This window comes from Dysidea avara, chromosome 10 (assembly GCF_963678975.1).
Source record: "Dysidea avara chromosome 10, odDysAvar1.4, whole genome shotgun sequence".
Taxonomy (NCBI): domain Eukaryota; kingdom Metazoa; phylum Porifera; class Demospongiae; order Dictyoceratida; family Dysideidae; genus Dysidea; species Dysidea avara.
In genome coordinates this window covers 24738349-24755420 of record NC_089281.1, presented here as the reverse complement: position 1 = coordinate 24755420, position 17072 = coordinate 24738349, and the positions used below count along the sequence as shown (strand labels likewise).

The 17072-nt window shown below is 36.8% G+C and overlaps 1 protein-coding gene across 1 annotated transcript; it reads left to right on the top strand.

Annotated features, from left to right (window-relative positions):
- The first annotated feature begins 251 nt into the window (after positions 1–251).
- On the top strand, positions 252–16381 carry LOC136236586 (protein NLRC5-like). The gene is made up of 3 exons (XM_066026798.1): positions 252–415; positions 7492–7752; positions 10962–16381. The coding sequence occupies exons 1-3, from the start codon at positions 319–321 to the stop codon at positions 16244–16246; spliced, it is 5643 nt and encodes a 1880-aa protein (XP_065882870.1). The 5' UTR covers positions 252–318; the 3' UTR covers positions 16247–16381.
- Positions 16382–17072: the final 691 nt, after the last annotated feature.

Here is a 17072-nt window from a genome sequence, read left to right as displayed (position 1 = left end):
TATGCGCATTTTACCCCTGCACAAAGATCGCAGTAGCTATGAGGGTCCGCGCAATTTCACGTTGCGGACCCTACCGTGACCTTTGTACAGTGAGAGGTAGCTAAAATGTGTATGCAACAAAACAATTAAGGATCCGGAATCGTGATATTCTTCGTATATACCCGGAAAATATGCAGTTGCCGGAGACACTATAAAATAAGCGGTGCATGTTGAGTGCGTTAGTTACTGTGTGGTAATTGGCATCGATTACCAATTGAAACTGATATAGCTAGCTCGCTGATCAGTTGGCAGTCACACGCGGCGGAATCTTTCAACAACATGGCAGAGCCGTCTGTTAAAAGCTTTATAATGCGGAGACGTCGAGCAAGAGCTTCTCCTCCCGAGGTACTTGCCAAGTTTCGTACAGCTGGAAGAAGTAAGTATACTATATACGTAGCTGTAACTACATACTAACCGATTATAATACACCGTGCAAACCTCTTACAAAGAGTATATAGCTATACTAGCTACACTGAAGCGCATGGATGCATGCACCGCAGATAATTATATCTAATCCAAAAGAGCCAAGCTGTAAAAAAGAGTCAGTGCGGCCCTCAAAAAGGCTATGGTGAAAAAAGATGTCAAATCCAAGGTGGTGGCCAAGAAATGGCTGTGATGGTATAGGTTAATGGTAAAAATTTTAATAACAACAATTCAGATGAATTTTGGTGCCGCTATAGCTCTTGGTACAAAATTCACCTGAATTGTCGTTATTAAATTTTTTACCATTAACCTACCATCACAGCCATTTCTTGGCCGCCACCTTGGATTTCACATCTTTTTTCACCATACTGAGCCTTTTTGAGGGCCGCACTCTTTTTTACAGCTTGGCTGTTTTGGATTAAATTTCACTTCTTTTTGTATTTGTATACATAGGCCGGCTTTGGACTTTTTTATCCTGTCTTTTTTTCTTTATTACAAGAAGAAGAAAAGATGAAGCAGATGTTAAATACTTTAAATATTTCTGATTTTATCTACAAATTATATATATAGCTAATACGTATATTTATTACAGAATTATCTACATGATGGTTTCTTTGTAACTGAACACTCTACAAGGTGACTTCTTTATAGCTGATGTCTCTACAGGGTCACTTGTTTGCAGTTGAACTCTCTACATGGTGGTTTCTTTGTAACTGAACTCTCTACAAGGTGACTTCTTCTAGCTGATCTTTCTACAGGGTGATTTGTTTGTAGCTGAACTCTCTACAGGTGATTTGTTTGCAGCTGAACTCTCTACATGATGGTTTCTTTGTAGCTGCATAAACTCTCTACAAGGTAACTTCTTCTAGCTGATCTCTCTACAGGGTGATTTGTTTGTAGCTGAACTCTCTACAGGTGATTTGTTTGCAGCTGAACTCTCTACATGATGGTTTCTTTGTAGCTGCATAAACTCTCTACAAGGTAACTTCTTCTAGCTGATCTCTCTACAGGGTGATTTGTTTGTAGCTGAACTCTCTACATGGTGGTTTCTTTGTAGTTTAACTCTCTGCAAGGTAACTTCTTCTAGCTGATCTGTCTACAGAGTGAATTGTTTGTTACTGAACTCTCTACAGGGTGATTTGTTTGTATAGCTGATCTCTATACAGGTTACTTGTTTCCAGCTGATCTCTTGAAGTCTCTTCAGGGTGACTGCTCTATTAGGCTGACTGCTCTATATTAAGATGATTTTCAACTTTTTCCCATGCATAAGCGGTTTATACCCTGTATATAGGCGTGACAACATATTGGCGTTATTTTTCGTGAATAATCGCTAATAACTCTTTGCCTGATTACCGTATTCCAGCCAAAGTTGGTACCGAGATGCGCCGTTATACCCCCCCCCCCCCCCCCCCCGGTCTGTGTGCCAAATTTCAAGGAAATCGGATATAGCGTTCGCGTTTTATAGCAGTTTTTGTAAGTGTGCGAAAAGAGGAAGAAACTAAGTCAATTTTTGAAGTCGCATATCTCGGAAACGCCTGAAGCGATTTCGCTCAAATTTGGTATGTGAGGTACTGAAGTTGGCAGGCGTGTCCACAGCAAAAATCGTCTTGTTTCATCAAGGCAGCACAGAGATACGGAGGTTCGAAAATTGCGTTTTTTGTTCTTCAGTCCTGTCAATATACTCTTGGGTGGCCGGCGCGCAACGCCCGTGAGTATATTGACAGGAAGAACATAAACGTTTGCGTTTGCGTTTTTGTTCTTCCTGTCAATATACTCACGGGTGTTGCACGACACACTACCGAGTGTCTTGATATGTGACCCAGTCTCAGGGGCGGATCCAGAGTTTGGAAAGAGGGTGGGCACCTTACTGAAAAACAGTTGAAGACTAAAAAAAAAAAAAGGTTACAACAATAATAGCTAGTTATAATTTACCAAATATATGACATCTGTTATGTAAAATAAAATCCTATTTATAGCTTCATATGTAAGCTACACTGCCTCATGAACATTGTGACTGCTTTATTAGAGTAATCGACTGCTCTATTAGAGTATCTCGATCTTTTATGTAATTTCTTGAAGGGGGGGGGGGGGGGGGGGCATTTGCCCCAAATGCCCCATCCTGAATCCGCCATTGAGTCTGGGAAAACAGGTGTCAGTTATCGCCAGTGTCAGCAGATTCGATTTTTCACCAAGAACACAAAGCTATACATGAATAAACTATCCAATTTCACAATCAAAATCAGCTAGACTTAAGTGGTCTGGTTTTGCAGGCTGCTTTTCCCAAGCCCATGCATGCAGTGCATGGCGATCCGTATACGTGCGGTGTTCATTTCATTTCATTTTATATATTAATTATCAAAGCCCCTAAAGGGGTAGCTAAAACGCTAATACAAAAATTTATTTAGTTATTAGTTAGCTAATACAAGTTTAAAATCTGCAAGGGATAGGTTATTAATGTTGTTGATTTGGAGACTGTTCCATTCAGGTATCGTTTTGGGGAAGAAGAAGAATTTGTAAGTATCAACAGAGGTTTGAATGTGGTAAAATTTACAAGGATGATTTGATCTAGCTAGTTGATGTCAGTCTTGCGGGTGAGGGTAAATATTGGCCGGGGAAAGGGCATGTTGGCCGGCCGGGGAAAGGGCATGTTGGCCGGCCGGGGCAAGGGCCGGGGCATTAATGGAGCCTTAGGGTGGCTGAAAGTTGTACATGTGTTTTGCGAGAACGACCATGGCATGTTGTTCAGTGCACAAGATGTTGTGTTGAGTAAAGATGTGCGAATATATTATGTGTTCTAAGATCTTATAGAACATGTGCAAGACTGCAAGTCAACAAGGCAGGTAAGTAATTGTTACAAAAAAGTACGGTCTCCTTTCTTAAAGATGTGGACAACATTTGCTTGCTTCCAGTCAGATAGAACTCTAGATTGATGGATGGAAGCTTGATATAGTCTATAAGTGACAATATGGGAGCAATTTCTGTGCTGCACAGTTTCAGAAAATCAGAAGGTATTTTGTCATGTCTGGATGCTTAGCTCATTTATATAATTTGCACCTATATAGAAAGAGTTTTGATATCATGGTAATAGGTAGCTAACCTTGCCTCACATTATCTATTGATGAAACCATTAACATTTGCTATCACAGAACTGGTCAGTGTAATCTAGAGTGATGAATGATGATAACACTATAAGATTTTACATATATAGCTATACACAAATTACAAGAGTTAAGGGGGCCTAGACTGCATGAGGGGTATAGCTCACCTACAAACGAATTATAAGAATTTGAGCCCTGGCAATTAAGGCATAGCCAAATTTAACACAAAAATACAATAAATATTCACATAGTCTGATGTTAAAGGTCTAGCAAGAGATCGTTACAAGTTTAGATTCTTGTTGAAAATTGATCGCATATAGAGTATATTTTACAAACTTAACTTTGCTACTGCTCTAATTGGCATGTCATGGCTTGAAAAGCCAACTTCAACACAGTAAAACTATAACTAGTGAAGGTCACAACTAATGCCTGCCGCAATTTTTGTGTAGTGATGTTCACTACTTTTGTAGTGATGAAAGAGTGAATGTCACTACACAAAAATAGTGAGTATTGTGGTAGAAATTAGTAGTGAAATTCACTACTAATTTTTTTATGATGAATGGTCACAAGCTCAAAACATAGAGGAATAAGTTGTTACAGTGGACCATAGTAATTTATTTCCTGTGGCTAGCAGCTCAAAAGTGATGTTTGGTAGATATTAGTAACCACTGAGAGTTCTAATAATATGATGAAATCAGTACAAACCTGCTTAATGACAATGATGAGAGATGGAATAGTACTTGGAGGACTAGTGTTGATAAGCTGAAAATCTTGAGAGAGCTCCCGTAGCTGTTTTATGACAAAGCAATATAGCTATAGTTAGCTATATTCCCCCTGAACCCCATGCATACCATGTAGTTGAAGATGCCATTAGGATCAGTTATAACTTTCTGATCCTCCAAATGGGGGAGATGCAGCAGTAGTAGTTGCCAACAGGGATTTAGTCACATCCAGATGTTGTAAAATCTCATACTAGCAAATCACATTAGTCCATTGATTTCCTTCTTTTTCTTTACTGCCTTTTTCTAATTCCAATCCTGCTGCATCAGATTTCATTACTGCTGCAACTAGTCATAAATGTACACTTTTTACTATTGTGAGATTTTATTTATATGCAGCAAAGAAAATATCCCTTCCTGCTTAAGCTTTTATCACAAACCAGGTTTGGCATGAAATTATGAAACTGGTGAAATTAGTTGTTTTTTTATTCTTGTATTCAGCAGGTAATCTTCCATACAGGTGTTACAAGCTTCATATACAAATATGATCATGATTGCAACTCAGTTCCAGTCAACTTTGAATAGCTACACCATTTTGGTTGTTATAATAACTTATAGACCCCTGTTTTCAGATATTTTATTCCAATATGATTTGCCCATGCATGTCATAATTTTGCTCTGCCAGGGGCTGTACACCAGTGGTGGAAAGGACTACAGTGCAGTGTGCGAAATAACGGTCGGTCACCAGACAATTTCCAGTCAATTACACCAGGTGTCAGCCTATAATTGAATTTGTCCGGAAATACTGTCCTTTCAAAGTTTATAGTGTTAGGATTGGGCTAGGAGGGAGGCCAGACATGATGGTATTGACATGTAATTAAGTTATGTGTTGTTGGCTTCAAAGACATGCCCAAGTTTACCTCTGAAGGTTAACAGTTTACTATGTTGTGCCAGCCTACTGTATCAGTCACATGCACTTCAGTAGTAAAATGTATTTATAATCCGATTGCCATTAGTACTTTCACTTGTGGTATTTATGATATCAGCACAACCGGATTTTAAGCTAGAATGAACAATGCATCTGTGATAGAGCCACTATATATTCTAAGCCTAAGCTAAGTTTGACCATATACAGGGTAGCTATATCATTCCAAGACAAGCAGAAGGCTTTGACTGAAGTCCTCATAACTCTTTTCCTACAAAGGCCCAATTGATTCCATAGAAGCCCTTTCATGTGGCCAGTAGCTAATCAGCTCTACAGTACATTGGTGCAGGCCCCAATGTTTGAAACAAACATACAAGTGGTAGAAACACAGGAAAGGAGAAACAATAGAAGTTAAAATGTCCGGTCAAATTGCTTGATGTCCACTCAAATTTCACAATGCCCTGACAGTACGACAGGACACGTCTGAAAAGTTATTTCGCACACTGCAGTGGTATATAGTTTGTGTGCTTGCCTCATTATTTCACTTGAAATCATGTTAGGAGTGAGCATGTCTCCACTGTATCAAAGATTACTTAACAAGCTACACTTTACTTGGAGGCATCCTATACTTACCCAAGAATATATACGCTGTTTTGACTGTCCAATAGTGTACTATATATTTTGAAAAGTTGTTTTGGCATGTCCTATTATACTATAATAATTGTGTATCTTTTGTACATATGTATAGCTGCTATACACACACATGCTAGTGTCAATGAAAAACATGTTTACAGTCATTGTGAATGACGATATGCATATAAAAGCATGAATGAATTCGGAGTGTTTGTGTTTCAAAAAGGAACACCTATAGAATACATAGGGAATGATGGTCATTCAGTGTATATGCTCAGAAGTATATGAATTGAAATGTCAATAGTACAATGGCATACAATATACATGAATGGAAATAAAGAATTGGTTGCACAAATGTTAAAGAATTAAATCTATACAAGCTGAAAAATAGCACAGCCCTTAAAAAAAGCCAGAGTGATAACAGTTGTAAAATCAAGGGTGGTAGCTATAGACATGCAATGATGTTAATGTCAATGAATTTGTTAGCAATGACACTGTGATGCTTTCTTTATTACGATGTTGACATCATTGCAGCCAATGTTTTGCTGTCATATCTGATTTCAAAACTTCCCCCCTGCAGCTGACTTTGAAAGCCACACCCTCTTTCAGTTCAGGTATTTTGTGCAGACATCGCACTCTATAATCCCAAACCCATGCAGCTTATGGCCAGCTATGGAGATTACACCTTTCTACAAGAACTGGGGTTGGAGGGATTTTTTTCCTTACTTTGGCCCCTTTTCTGTTACACCTTTCCAGCTATAAGTCATTAAGTCTAAGTCCTTGAAATTAAGTTAGGTAATCCTAAGGCTGCAGCACATGTTGCTGTAGACCTTCAGTGCTGGTCACCGTAAAGTGTTAATAATAATAATAAAAAAAAAAAAAAAACTACAGGGCGAGTGAAGACAAACCATTTCACCTACTATAATTGCAATCAGGATTTTATTCACTGATTGCTCTATTACAGTGACTTTTTTATTTCAATCACTTGTTTGGCACACGCGTTTAACTTTAGATTAGACAAACATAGGAGATATAGACTGCAAACATACTCCCTAAAGAATTTTCAGGCTCACATTATAACTGTTATTCTTATCCATGTTGAAACCCAAATAGTTTTTAGCTGACTATATATCAATAGACAAACTTTTCAATGTATTTCCACAAGGCCAGACTAGTGGTATACAAGTCAATGTAAGGCTTTCAATGGTGATTGTATGATTCTGTCAAAATTCATGCACATAATTGATGACTTTAAAGAGTAACATACATAGCTGGGTTGAGGATCAAATATGTAGTCATTTGATGCATATAACGAAACCTCTATTATGGACACTTTGGGACCAGCTGATTGTGATGGTATAAGGAGGCTGTTCCTTTTCAGAGATAAAGCTGTTGTATCTGTAGAAGTCTTCAAGGGCCTCAGAAACTGTCCTTTATAGAGAGGCTAACTGTACAGTGAGGTTTATTTAAGAGAGGTTCCAATGTACATTGTGTGTGTGTGTGTGTGTGTGTGTGTGTGTGTGTGTGTGTGTGTGTGTGTGTGTGTGTGTGTGTGTGTGTGTGTGTGTGTGTGTGTGTGTGTGTGTGTGTGTGTGTGTGTGCATGCATGTGATACAGCAGCAACAAAATTAAATTGTTCATATCACATTTTTAGGAAAAGAGAGGGCAAACATGAAAGATATTAATGATCATGTGGTGATCAGATGGGCCCCACAGTGGAGACAGTTAGGTAGACAACTCAATATTGAGGAACATCAGATGAACATCATAGAACATGATCATCCCAATAACTGTGAGGAGTGTTGTAGTAAGATGTTGAGTGACTGGCTAGAACAGAATACATATAATGATACAACATGGGAAGTCCTCATCAGTGCTACTGATAAACTATCTGAAGATATATGTGCAGCAGCAGGTATTATGATAACATTTGTTTTCTGTGGAATTTATATATAAATAATTAGCAATGTTGGAGTCCTTATCAGTAGATCATGTTCCATGTATATGCTGACTCATAGCCCTGTTTGTGTGATCTCATAGAACTATCTAACTACTCTACCTTAAACACCAAGTAAATTGATAATTAACTCTGTGTATTATTATATACCTAATAATGGTTACCTTTGTAAAAAAATGAGGAAACCCAACTAGCCATTAGTTTTACTGTGATGTGTATTACTTTTTATAGCATGTTAGGATGCAATTAACATCTTATTGTATTAGCCAAGCTTACCCAATTAAGCTCAGGTGCATGATTGGCCTAATTTGGGGCAGCCCAGAACGTGGCTGAGTGAAGTGCCTGACCAAGTTAGTACACAACATTCTGCATTAATGACGTGATCTCATCACCATAGCTATTGAGTAGCGAGCATCATTCTGGTCAAGCAGCTTCACTGCGCCCTGTTAGTCCTATGTTACCGGGTGTATGCATGTATGTCCATATGGGTGGGTGGGTGGGTGTTTTCGGCATGATGGACTGCTATTCAACTAATAGAGCTGGATAGAATCTGCGACTCTAATACTTTCATCTGTGCCTTGAGTTGAGTGCACACATGCATAGCTATAAATAGTCATGGTGCACGTGACCTATTGCCCCCCTTTACCTCCCGTAACGGTCAATGATGTTAACTTATATTTACAAAGTAAACAACATTAAATAGACTTTATGTGGTTGCCAATTATATATTAATGTACAAACTCTATACAGAGCATTGTTGTACATACAGATGTATAACAGTTGGTAGTTACGTACATGTTCAGTTTGTTCTTGAAACTCTCTAGATATCATAACCTTACTTGGTAAATTGTTATATAGTGTGATGGCACTGGGGTAAAAGGAATATACATTAGTTTACAGTCATTGAAATCTCATTGAGTGACCCCTTGTTGCTGCAGCTTGCTGGCTGTATAAGTCCTCCAGGATTGATGTCAATCATATTATAATCTTGTACATATAGCTATGGCACAGAAGTTGTTCTATCTGTTTTTCTAAAGCATTCCACTGTAGACATTTAAGCACTTCAGTCACCCTAACATACCAATCATAATTTCCTGTCACAAATTCTTTATATCTTCTCTATTTTACCATATTGTGCATGCCGATGGTATGGTGCCCATACACTGCAGGCACTTTTTATGCAATAAGCAATACTTGTATAGTAGAAAATTAGTTCAGTATATTAATTGCCAAGCACCTTAGCGCGAGGCATGCTGTCCCATTAGCCCTGAAAGGCTTTACATAATTTTGTTGAACTACATATGTTATGACATTGTTACACTACTTTTGGCACTTAATCCACCCTGGTGTATGGGTCAAACTAGAAAACATTTTCTTATCAGGTAGCCGGCTGCATAAGTGTATAGTGATCAGTGTAATAAAGCATCTGATTTCACAATGATATGAACATGGTTTTGCATTGCAGTAAATTCTCTGAAGATATGTTTAGCAAAGTTGACAGAGTCATAGATATCTCGAGTGGTTCTGTGCCAGCTGCCATGACCTGGTTATGAGTTATATCAACAAGTCTTCTGGTAATTTGGTAAATGAGATATTGAATCTACTATTCACAAGGCACTGGATAGTGTCATGGGCTCACTGATGCAACAAGCTAATTTCAACACTTTTAATTTCCACACATAGACAATTCTGCAATACATTAAATTCACCTGTAGAAAAAAGTGAAAATTGCTTGCCATGCCATTAGGTTAAACATCGGTTGGATGTCCATAGGCATTGTAGTAGCTGTTTGTGATGCCTGTGTTACGAGCATGTCTGTTGTGAATGTTGTTATTTGATACATGGTTGGTGTGTAGAAATGTAGTATCCGATATTTGTAATGTATGAGTGTTGTGCTTGCTGTGGCCAAGGTTCCGTTGCAATCAATATTTGTGGTATATGAATGTTGCATTTGTTGCGACTGATACTTGTTGAGACCCGATATCACATTGATTGATTGCCAGCCAGTATAATTATTTCCTATGGTACTTGTCATTATAGGAACAGTAACAGATCAGTATTTACTTTATTAACAAAACTGCTGATCTTTAATATTTCCTCCAGCTGTATACCATGCAAGACTGCACATGTGACAGTGATAACACAAATTACTTGTTCAGGTTGCACCTCAGGTTCTCTGCTTCCCCCAAAGAGTTGCATGCGTGCATGCATACAGCTTTCTACCTATTGTGTTACTCATTAACATCACGTAGGAGAGCATGCTATATATACTTTGTGTGCTTATTTATGCAATATAAGAAGACCATAATCTCACAAATGGACTCAGTGTGCACACTTCCTACACATTGTGTTAATTGTCATTAACATCCTACGTCAGCTGGCCTGCATGCACTACCGTTTAATGGCATGCATTAGAGCTACACATAGTTTGGGGATAAATGGGGCAGACCAGAGCATCACTAGATGCAAGGTGAAAAATGCACCTGCATTTATGTGCCTGCATTTGCCCTAGTGAGGAATTTAGCTGCTGTATTTATAATGCTATAGCCAGTACTTAGTTATATCAAGCAGCCTGACTACACCATGCCCTGGGTGCCCAAAATGTGAAGTGCAAGTGTGCTAGTGCATGAATTGCATTGGTTGAGTGAAGGTGGTTTCCAGTGATTACACTGCTTGAAGGTTCTTAGTCTACTAATTTGTTAAGCTGCTTTACTGTATTTGTGCCCAGTTATACTGATAGTAAAATGTCAGTAACTTTAAGTATATGGAATATAATTGTTTTACTAAGTTTTAAACTCTCAGTAAACATCAGTGAATGCAGGTTTACTGAAAAGCTACTAAAATTCCAAACAATTAACTGTTCCATATACTGGGGGTATACCACTCTAGTAAACTAAGAAACTTCAAGCAGTGTTAGTCAAGGGTGGGTGGGTCTTGGCATGTTTCCGGCAGCTTATAACTGAATTCAGTATGAGCACAATTCCAAATAGCACCCTTTCTGGAGATCGCGTGATTGCTAATTGCACGGGCAATAGTGTTGAGTATTAACAATTGTGGGTTCCAGTTCTATTAACTGGGATTCAATACCAACTATACTGGAGGCTGTTAACCTTATTTACAGTGGTAAACTGTGTTGTACTAAATATCACTGTATTTATCTTTTGTAGCGGCACGTGTTGGTGAAGATATTTCAACTACCATTTCTGCTACAGCTGAAAATCTTTGCACTCAATATACTGACAACAAATTTTTCACTGCAGAGGATGATTGGTCTAAATACCAACCCAAACACTACACAACACTAGCAATTGTTCATAACAGGAAGACGTCCTCCAGCAAGGCAGGAGTAATCTCTGTCACAATGAAACTAGCTGTTGCAAAAACTGCACGTGATTTTGCATCTCAACCAAATGAGACGATCAAACAGTCTTCAAAAAAAACTACAAGTATATCTGATATATTTGCACCCATTGGTGGATCTACTAAAACTCATGGTGTAATTCTTATAGAAGGTGCACCTGGAATAGGTAAAACTGTTCTGGCAAAGGAAATTGCATTTCAATGGGCTAATAAGGAATTATTAAGCAGCAAAGAACTTCTCTTTCTGGTGTATTTACGTGAATTTAATACAAACAACATAACATCAATTGAAGACTTTGTGCAGTATGTTGTTAAAAGCAATGATAAAATAGCTAGTTGTCTTGAAAAGCATCTGTATATAACTAAAGGTAAAAATCTAGTGATTGTTTTTGATGGATATGATGAAATATCTGAGGAAGACAGAAAGAAAGCCTTCGTTGAAGATATAATGCATCGGAAAATTTTTCCTCAATGTTGCTTAGTAATAACATCTCGCCCTACAGCTTCATCAGATCTTCATAAACTTGTAGACTGTAGAGTAGAAATAGTTGGCTTTACTGAAGAAGACAGACTTGATTATATTCAAACAGCTTTGGAAGGTAAAGATAATCAAGTCAGAGCTCTTCAACAATACCTTCAGTCTAATCCTACAATTAATGCACTTTGTTATATTCCTTTAAACATGACCATATTACTCTATCTTGCTGAGGATGGCATTGATAACTTACCTAAGACACAATCAGATGTATATGAAAAGTTTATTGAGATGACAATAAAACGCTTTATTAAAAAACCTGATAAACAAATGGCCATCAAAGATGTTAACATTACCACGTTACCATCTCCTCACAATGAAGTGTTCAAAGAATTAGTGCAGCTTGCTTTCAAGGGTTTACAAACTGACAAAATAGTTTTTACATTAGCTGAAATTAGATCATTATGTCCTAATTTGACTAAGACTTCAATCAGCAGGAATGGTCTTGGATTACTAAAAGTTATTCCTTTTTTTAATAAACAAACTTGTAATGATGATGTGATGTTTCGTTTTCTTCATTTTTCAATTCAGGAATACATGGCAGCTTATTACATCTCGACATTATCAGATCAAAAGCAAATCAAATTACTTCAAAAAACATTCTGGGAGCATCGATACTACAATACTTGGATTATGTATGTTGGTATAACTAGTGCTAGTTCATTTGCATTAAAACACTTTCTCTCTGGTAATACAATACAATTGTATACCAAATTTCGTTCAAGTTTTAGCATATGTGATAAAATGTTAAAGAACAAAGTCAAATGTTTGCATTTGTTCCAGTGCCTGGAGGAATCCAAGAATGAAGATGTTGCAGCATTGTTGGGGAGTTTTCTTCAAGGTCAAGAAATTGACCTTAGCAACCAAACTTTGCTTCCCAGTGATCTTAATACACTTGGATTCTTTCTTTGTAGGTCTACTACTAAACAATGGGAGAAAATTACCTTATCAAAATGTAACATTGGGGTCACTGGCTGTGATGTCCTATGTAATAGGTTCTTAGATAGAGAAAGCCGTGATATCGTCAGAATTAAAAGGATTGATTTTTCTTATAACCAATTGGACATTTCATGTTTGCTTAGGCTGTTTGATTTATTTAAGTTTTGGCATACATCAGAAGTAATCATAACTGATAATGCTATCCTGAACGACACTACCAATAACAACCTACACACTAAAATTGAAGAATCTTTTATGGAATCTCGTTTTAATGATACCTTAAATTTATTTCTGCTTGGAACTTTCCTTTATGTCAAGATGGTAGAGGAGATAAGGTTACTTAACATTCTTTTGAGCATTGATGATTTAAAAACAATATATGTGATGCACCCTGAGTGGGATCCTAATGCTACAGAAGTACAAGAATGGTATACTGCATTGAAGCAGCAGAACATTGAGCACCTTCATATTATTGGTATGGATACAAGCAAAAGTTTTATAGCAGCACTTGTTAGTCTATTATCAAGCGATCAGAAGTCTTTTAACTTGTTCATTCATGATCCATTTTTATCTAACAGTATCGCTACAGCTATAGTTGATGCTTCATCACCAAGTAATAGCACTTCTAAAGGTCCACTAATACTTGTTATTAGCAGTGGTAGGATTGGGGGAGTGTTTATTACACATTCTCTTGGTAACCAGTTATCATACTTAGAATTGTTTAACCTTGGTGTATGCATTAGGTATTTTGATCATTTGCAGGTACCTCCATGGAAGAGATATTTGCAAACTTGCAGCAATAAGCGTGTAAGTGAATTTGTATTGCACAGTTTAATTGAACATATTGCATATAACAATTCTTGCAAGTGTCCACTACAAGTTGTGTTACGTGAAGGTAATACTTTGTTTGCTTCTAAAGCTGAAATGGAAGATATAAATAACATAATTGATTCTGATGATAATTTAGTGATATTTCTCTGTAAATGCGATTTAATGCTGATGCAGTATGATTACATTGCTTCCCATTGCACAGCACTCTGTATTGTTAAGAGCCACTTGGGTGACGCTGTCATTGAATTGTTGTGCACTAGACTATTTGACAAGTACTGTATGTTACAAGAACTGTTCATACAGGATTCTTCTAATGTCAGTGTAATCAAGCTAGATGTACTGATGAATTCTCAATGTCATTTCGCTTCAGTTTTACTAGTTACAAATAATATGATGATAGGACACAATCCTACTGCTAAGCAGATTGCACTAGCATTCCAGTTGCAACCATCAATAACTGTATGGAAGTTACTAAACTGTCAAGTTACTGCTGACATATTTTATCAGCTAAAATGTTGGTTAACAATTATTCCTAATAACTGGACTGAATTAGACTTTGAAGGATGCAACATTACTGATACTGAGTGTAAAATTATTCATGAGAATCTAAAGAGCAATGGCTGCCTCCTTTCTGTGAAAACATTAGCCATACCTGTTGATAAGCTTCCAATATCAATAATGTCAAAATTGGTAGAAATTGTTATCATTTGGAAAGTTCAAAATTTAATCCTCCACAATGCTAGTGCAATTTTCCATAAAGGTTTGTGCGAAAGACTTTTAAGCTTAACTGGCATCCATGACAAAGTACATCTGTTTATAAGTAGCAAAATATGTAGATTGTGGTTTTTCTACAACATAGACTTATGGTATGAAGTAATCATACTAAACTATCGATTCACAGAGTTGTACTTAATCAACTGCAATATTCCTACAATAAAGATGAATACAATACTTCGTCACTTAAATAAAAAATGCAACAAGCTATTAAGAATTTTTACAGTCAGTAGTGCTTTATCTCAAACTGTCATCATGAACCTTTTTAGAAATTACAGAAACACAAGAATGGAATTATCAATGTGTGTAGATACTGATGTTACTGATGATAACGCCATTTGCAAATTACTGTCAAGTAAAAACATGTCGTATTCTAGCCTGAAATTTGTGTTATTTACAGGTAAATGTTTCTATGGTTTCAATATAACACAACAACAGCTACAATTAGTACATCAAGCTACACATGCCAAGTACCACAGTACAAAATGTCGCTTAATTAGAGGGGATATCTCTGTCAATCAAAAGGAACTCTTTGCAGCTCAAAAGTACAGACAGCTAGAAGTAGTACATCTTGTTGGCAAAGAATTTCAAGTCATACATGCTTCACAGATCATTGGCTTACTCAATAACATTACAACATTAAAGACATTTAGAATCGATAACTATAATATCACTGATGGAGCTACGAATAGCATAGAACACATTCTGTTCTGTAACAAGAAACTGGAAGGAGTTCACTTACATCAAAATAATCTTGAGATGAACAATGCCAAAAGGATCATGGAAACTTTACGACACTGTTTATCATCTATTAAAAGACTACATTTCAGTAACAACTATGTAACTGATGAGATAGTTGATAGCATAGTAAGTTTTGTATCTCATAATATTCAGTTACAAGATATTGATTTAAGCAATTGTGGACTTACAGCACCAAACACTCAGAGGATATTAAGTGGTTTGTGCAAACACACTAACCTGAAAGTGTTACAAATGGCAAATTGTAATATTAATAACAGTGTTGCAGAGTTATTAGCAGGTATCCTACATTCTAATCAGCAATTGCAAAAGCTTGACTTAAGTGGTAATTATCTACAAGCTGCAGATTGTGCAGTAATCTCTAGAGAATTGCAACATATTTCAATGTTATCCAAACTTTCTCTCAGCAATAACAGCATTGCTGATGAAGGAGCAAGTGATATAGCTGCATTTTTATCCCACAAAACACAATTAAATGAATTGTATTTGAGTGGAAACTGTTTAAATGCTTTGAGTGTTCGCAAAATCTCAGTAGCTTTGATGAACACTTCAACATTAAATATCTTCTACATAGGCAACAATAACATCAATAATGAAGCAGTAGATGATATAGCAGATATTCTATCCCACAATACACATCTTCAAGAACTTGAGTTACAAATATGCAGCCTTGCAGTGAGTGATAGTAAGAAAATATCAAATGCTTTACAACATACTTCAACGCTGTTGAAGCTGATTATAGTAAATAGCAATATTACCAGCAAATCAGCAGATAGTTTAGCAGCTGTGTTGTCTCATAATACACAATTGCAAGAACTAATATTAGATGGAAACCTCCTTCAAGGGACTGGCATTAAAACAATTGCCAATCAATTGCAAAACACATCAACCTTGATCAAGTTAAGTATACAGGACAACTGTTGTACTGAAGATGCAGCACATGACATAGCATATGTTATATCTCATAACACTGGACTACAAGAACTTAATTTACAAGGAAATGATCTACAAACCACAGGAGCTATTGTGGTTGCAAAAGCTCTTCAAAAGCTTTCATCATTAATCCAACTGAATATTGCTGACAACGGGATTTGTGATGCAGCGACAAATGATTTGACTGCTATGCTACTTAATAACATTCAACTGCAATATTTTTATTTTGACAGAAATCAATTTACTGCAAATGGTTCAGCAGAAATTCAAGACTTCTATGCACGAAAACGGTATAAATACATTTTATATAATTATAGATAATGTCCACCAGCTTTGCACGATTGTATGTAGCTACCTTATGTATTAATGTCATTAACTTCATATGCTTTGTTTCTGCAAATGAAAAGTAATTATATTAGTGTATATAGTGGATGCTGTAAACTTAATTAATTTGAATATTCGTGTTGCTGATATATATTAATAAATATAAATACTAAAAGTTTATGTGAGTAAGATAAATAACTATTCAAACATGGGATAGTTTTATCTTCAAACAATAGTACAATCCATCACTACCTAGTTGGTACAATACTGCTATATATGATATACAGGTCCATATTTAATAGTTATACCACGGGCATGAGTGCTTTGCCTGATATATACACACTCACACTCAAGCCTGCAGCCCTCGTGCTCATGTGTATATATCAGGCAAAGCGCTTGTGACCGTGGTGCAACTATTACATATATGTGTGTGTGTGTCTGATTAAGAATTATCTTTCTGAGCACAGGAATTTCGGTATTTGGCTTCCAAATTTCCAGGAATATGCACACTCAAGCTCTAGGGTGATCTATAGAGGTATGCCCTTGCAAGAAAATTTTGAAAATTGTGTAATTAATTCTGATATATAGTGATTTTTTCCAAAAACTTTTTAGCCCGTAACCTGACATTTTCTCAGTCATATGTGTTAAGAGTTTATTGACATATATTACGAACTGCATACATGCTCAGTACTGGGTGGGAACAATGGAGCAGGCCGATGAGTAAAGAGGTCGGATGCAGACGCCATTCTGGGGTGTTTGAGGGCATGCCTCAAGAAGAATTTTCTGATTTTAAACACCCTCTGAGAAAGGATTATGGACTATT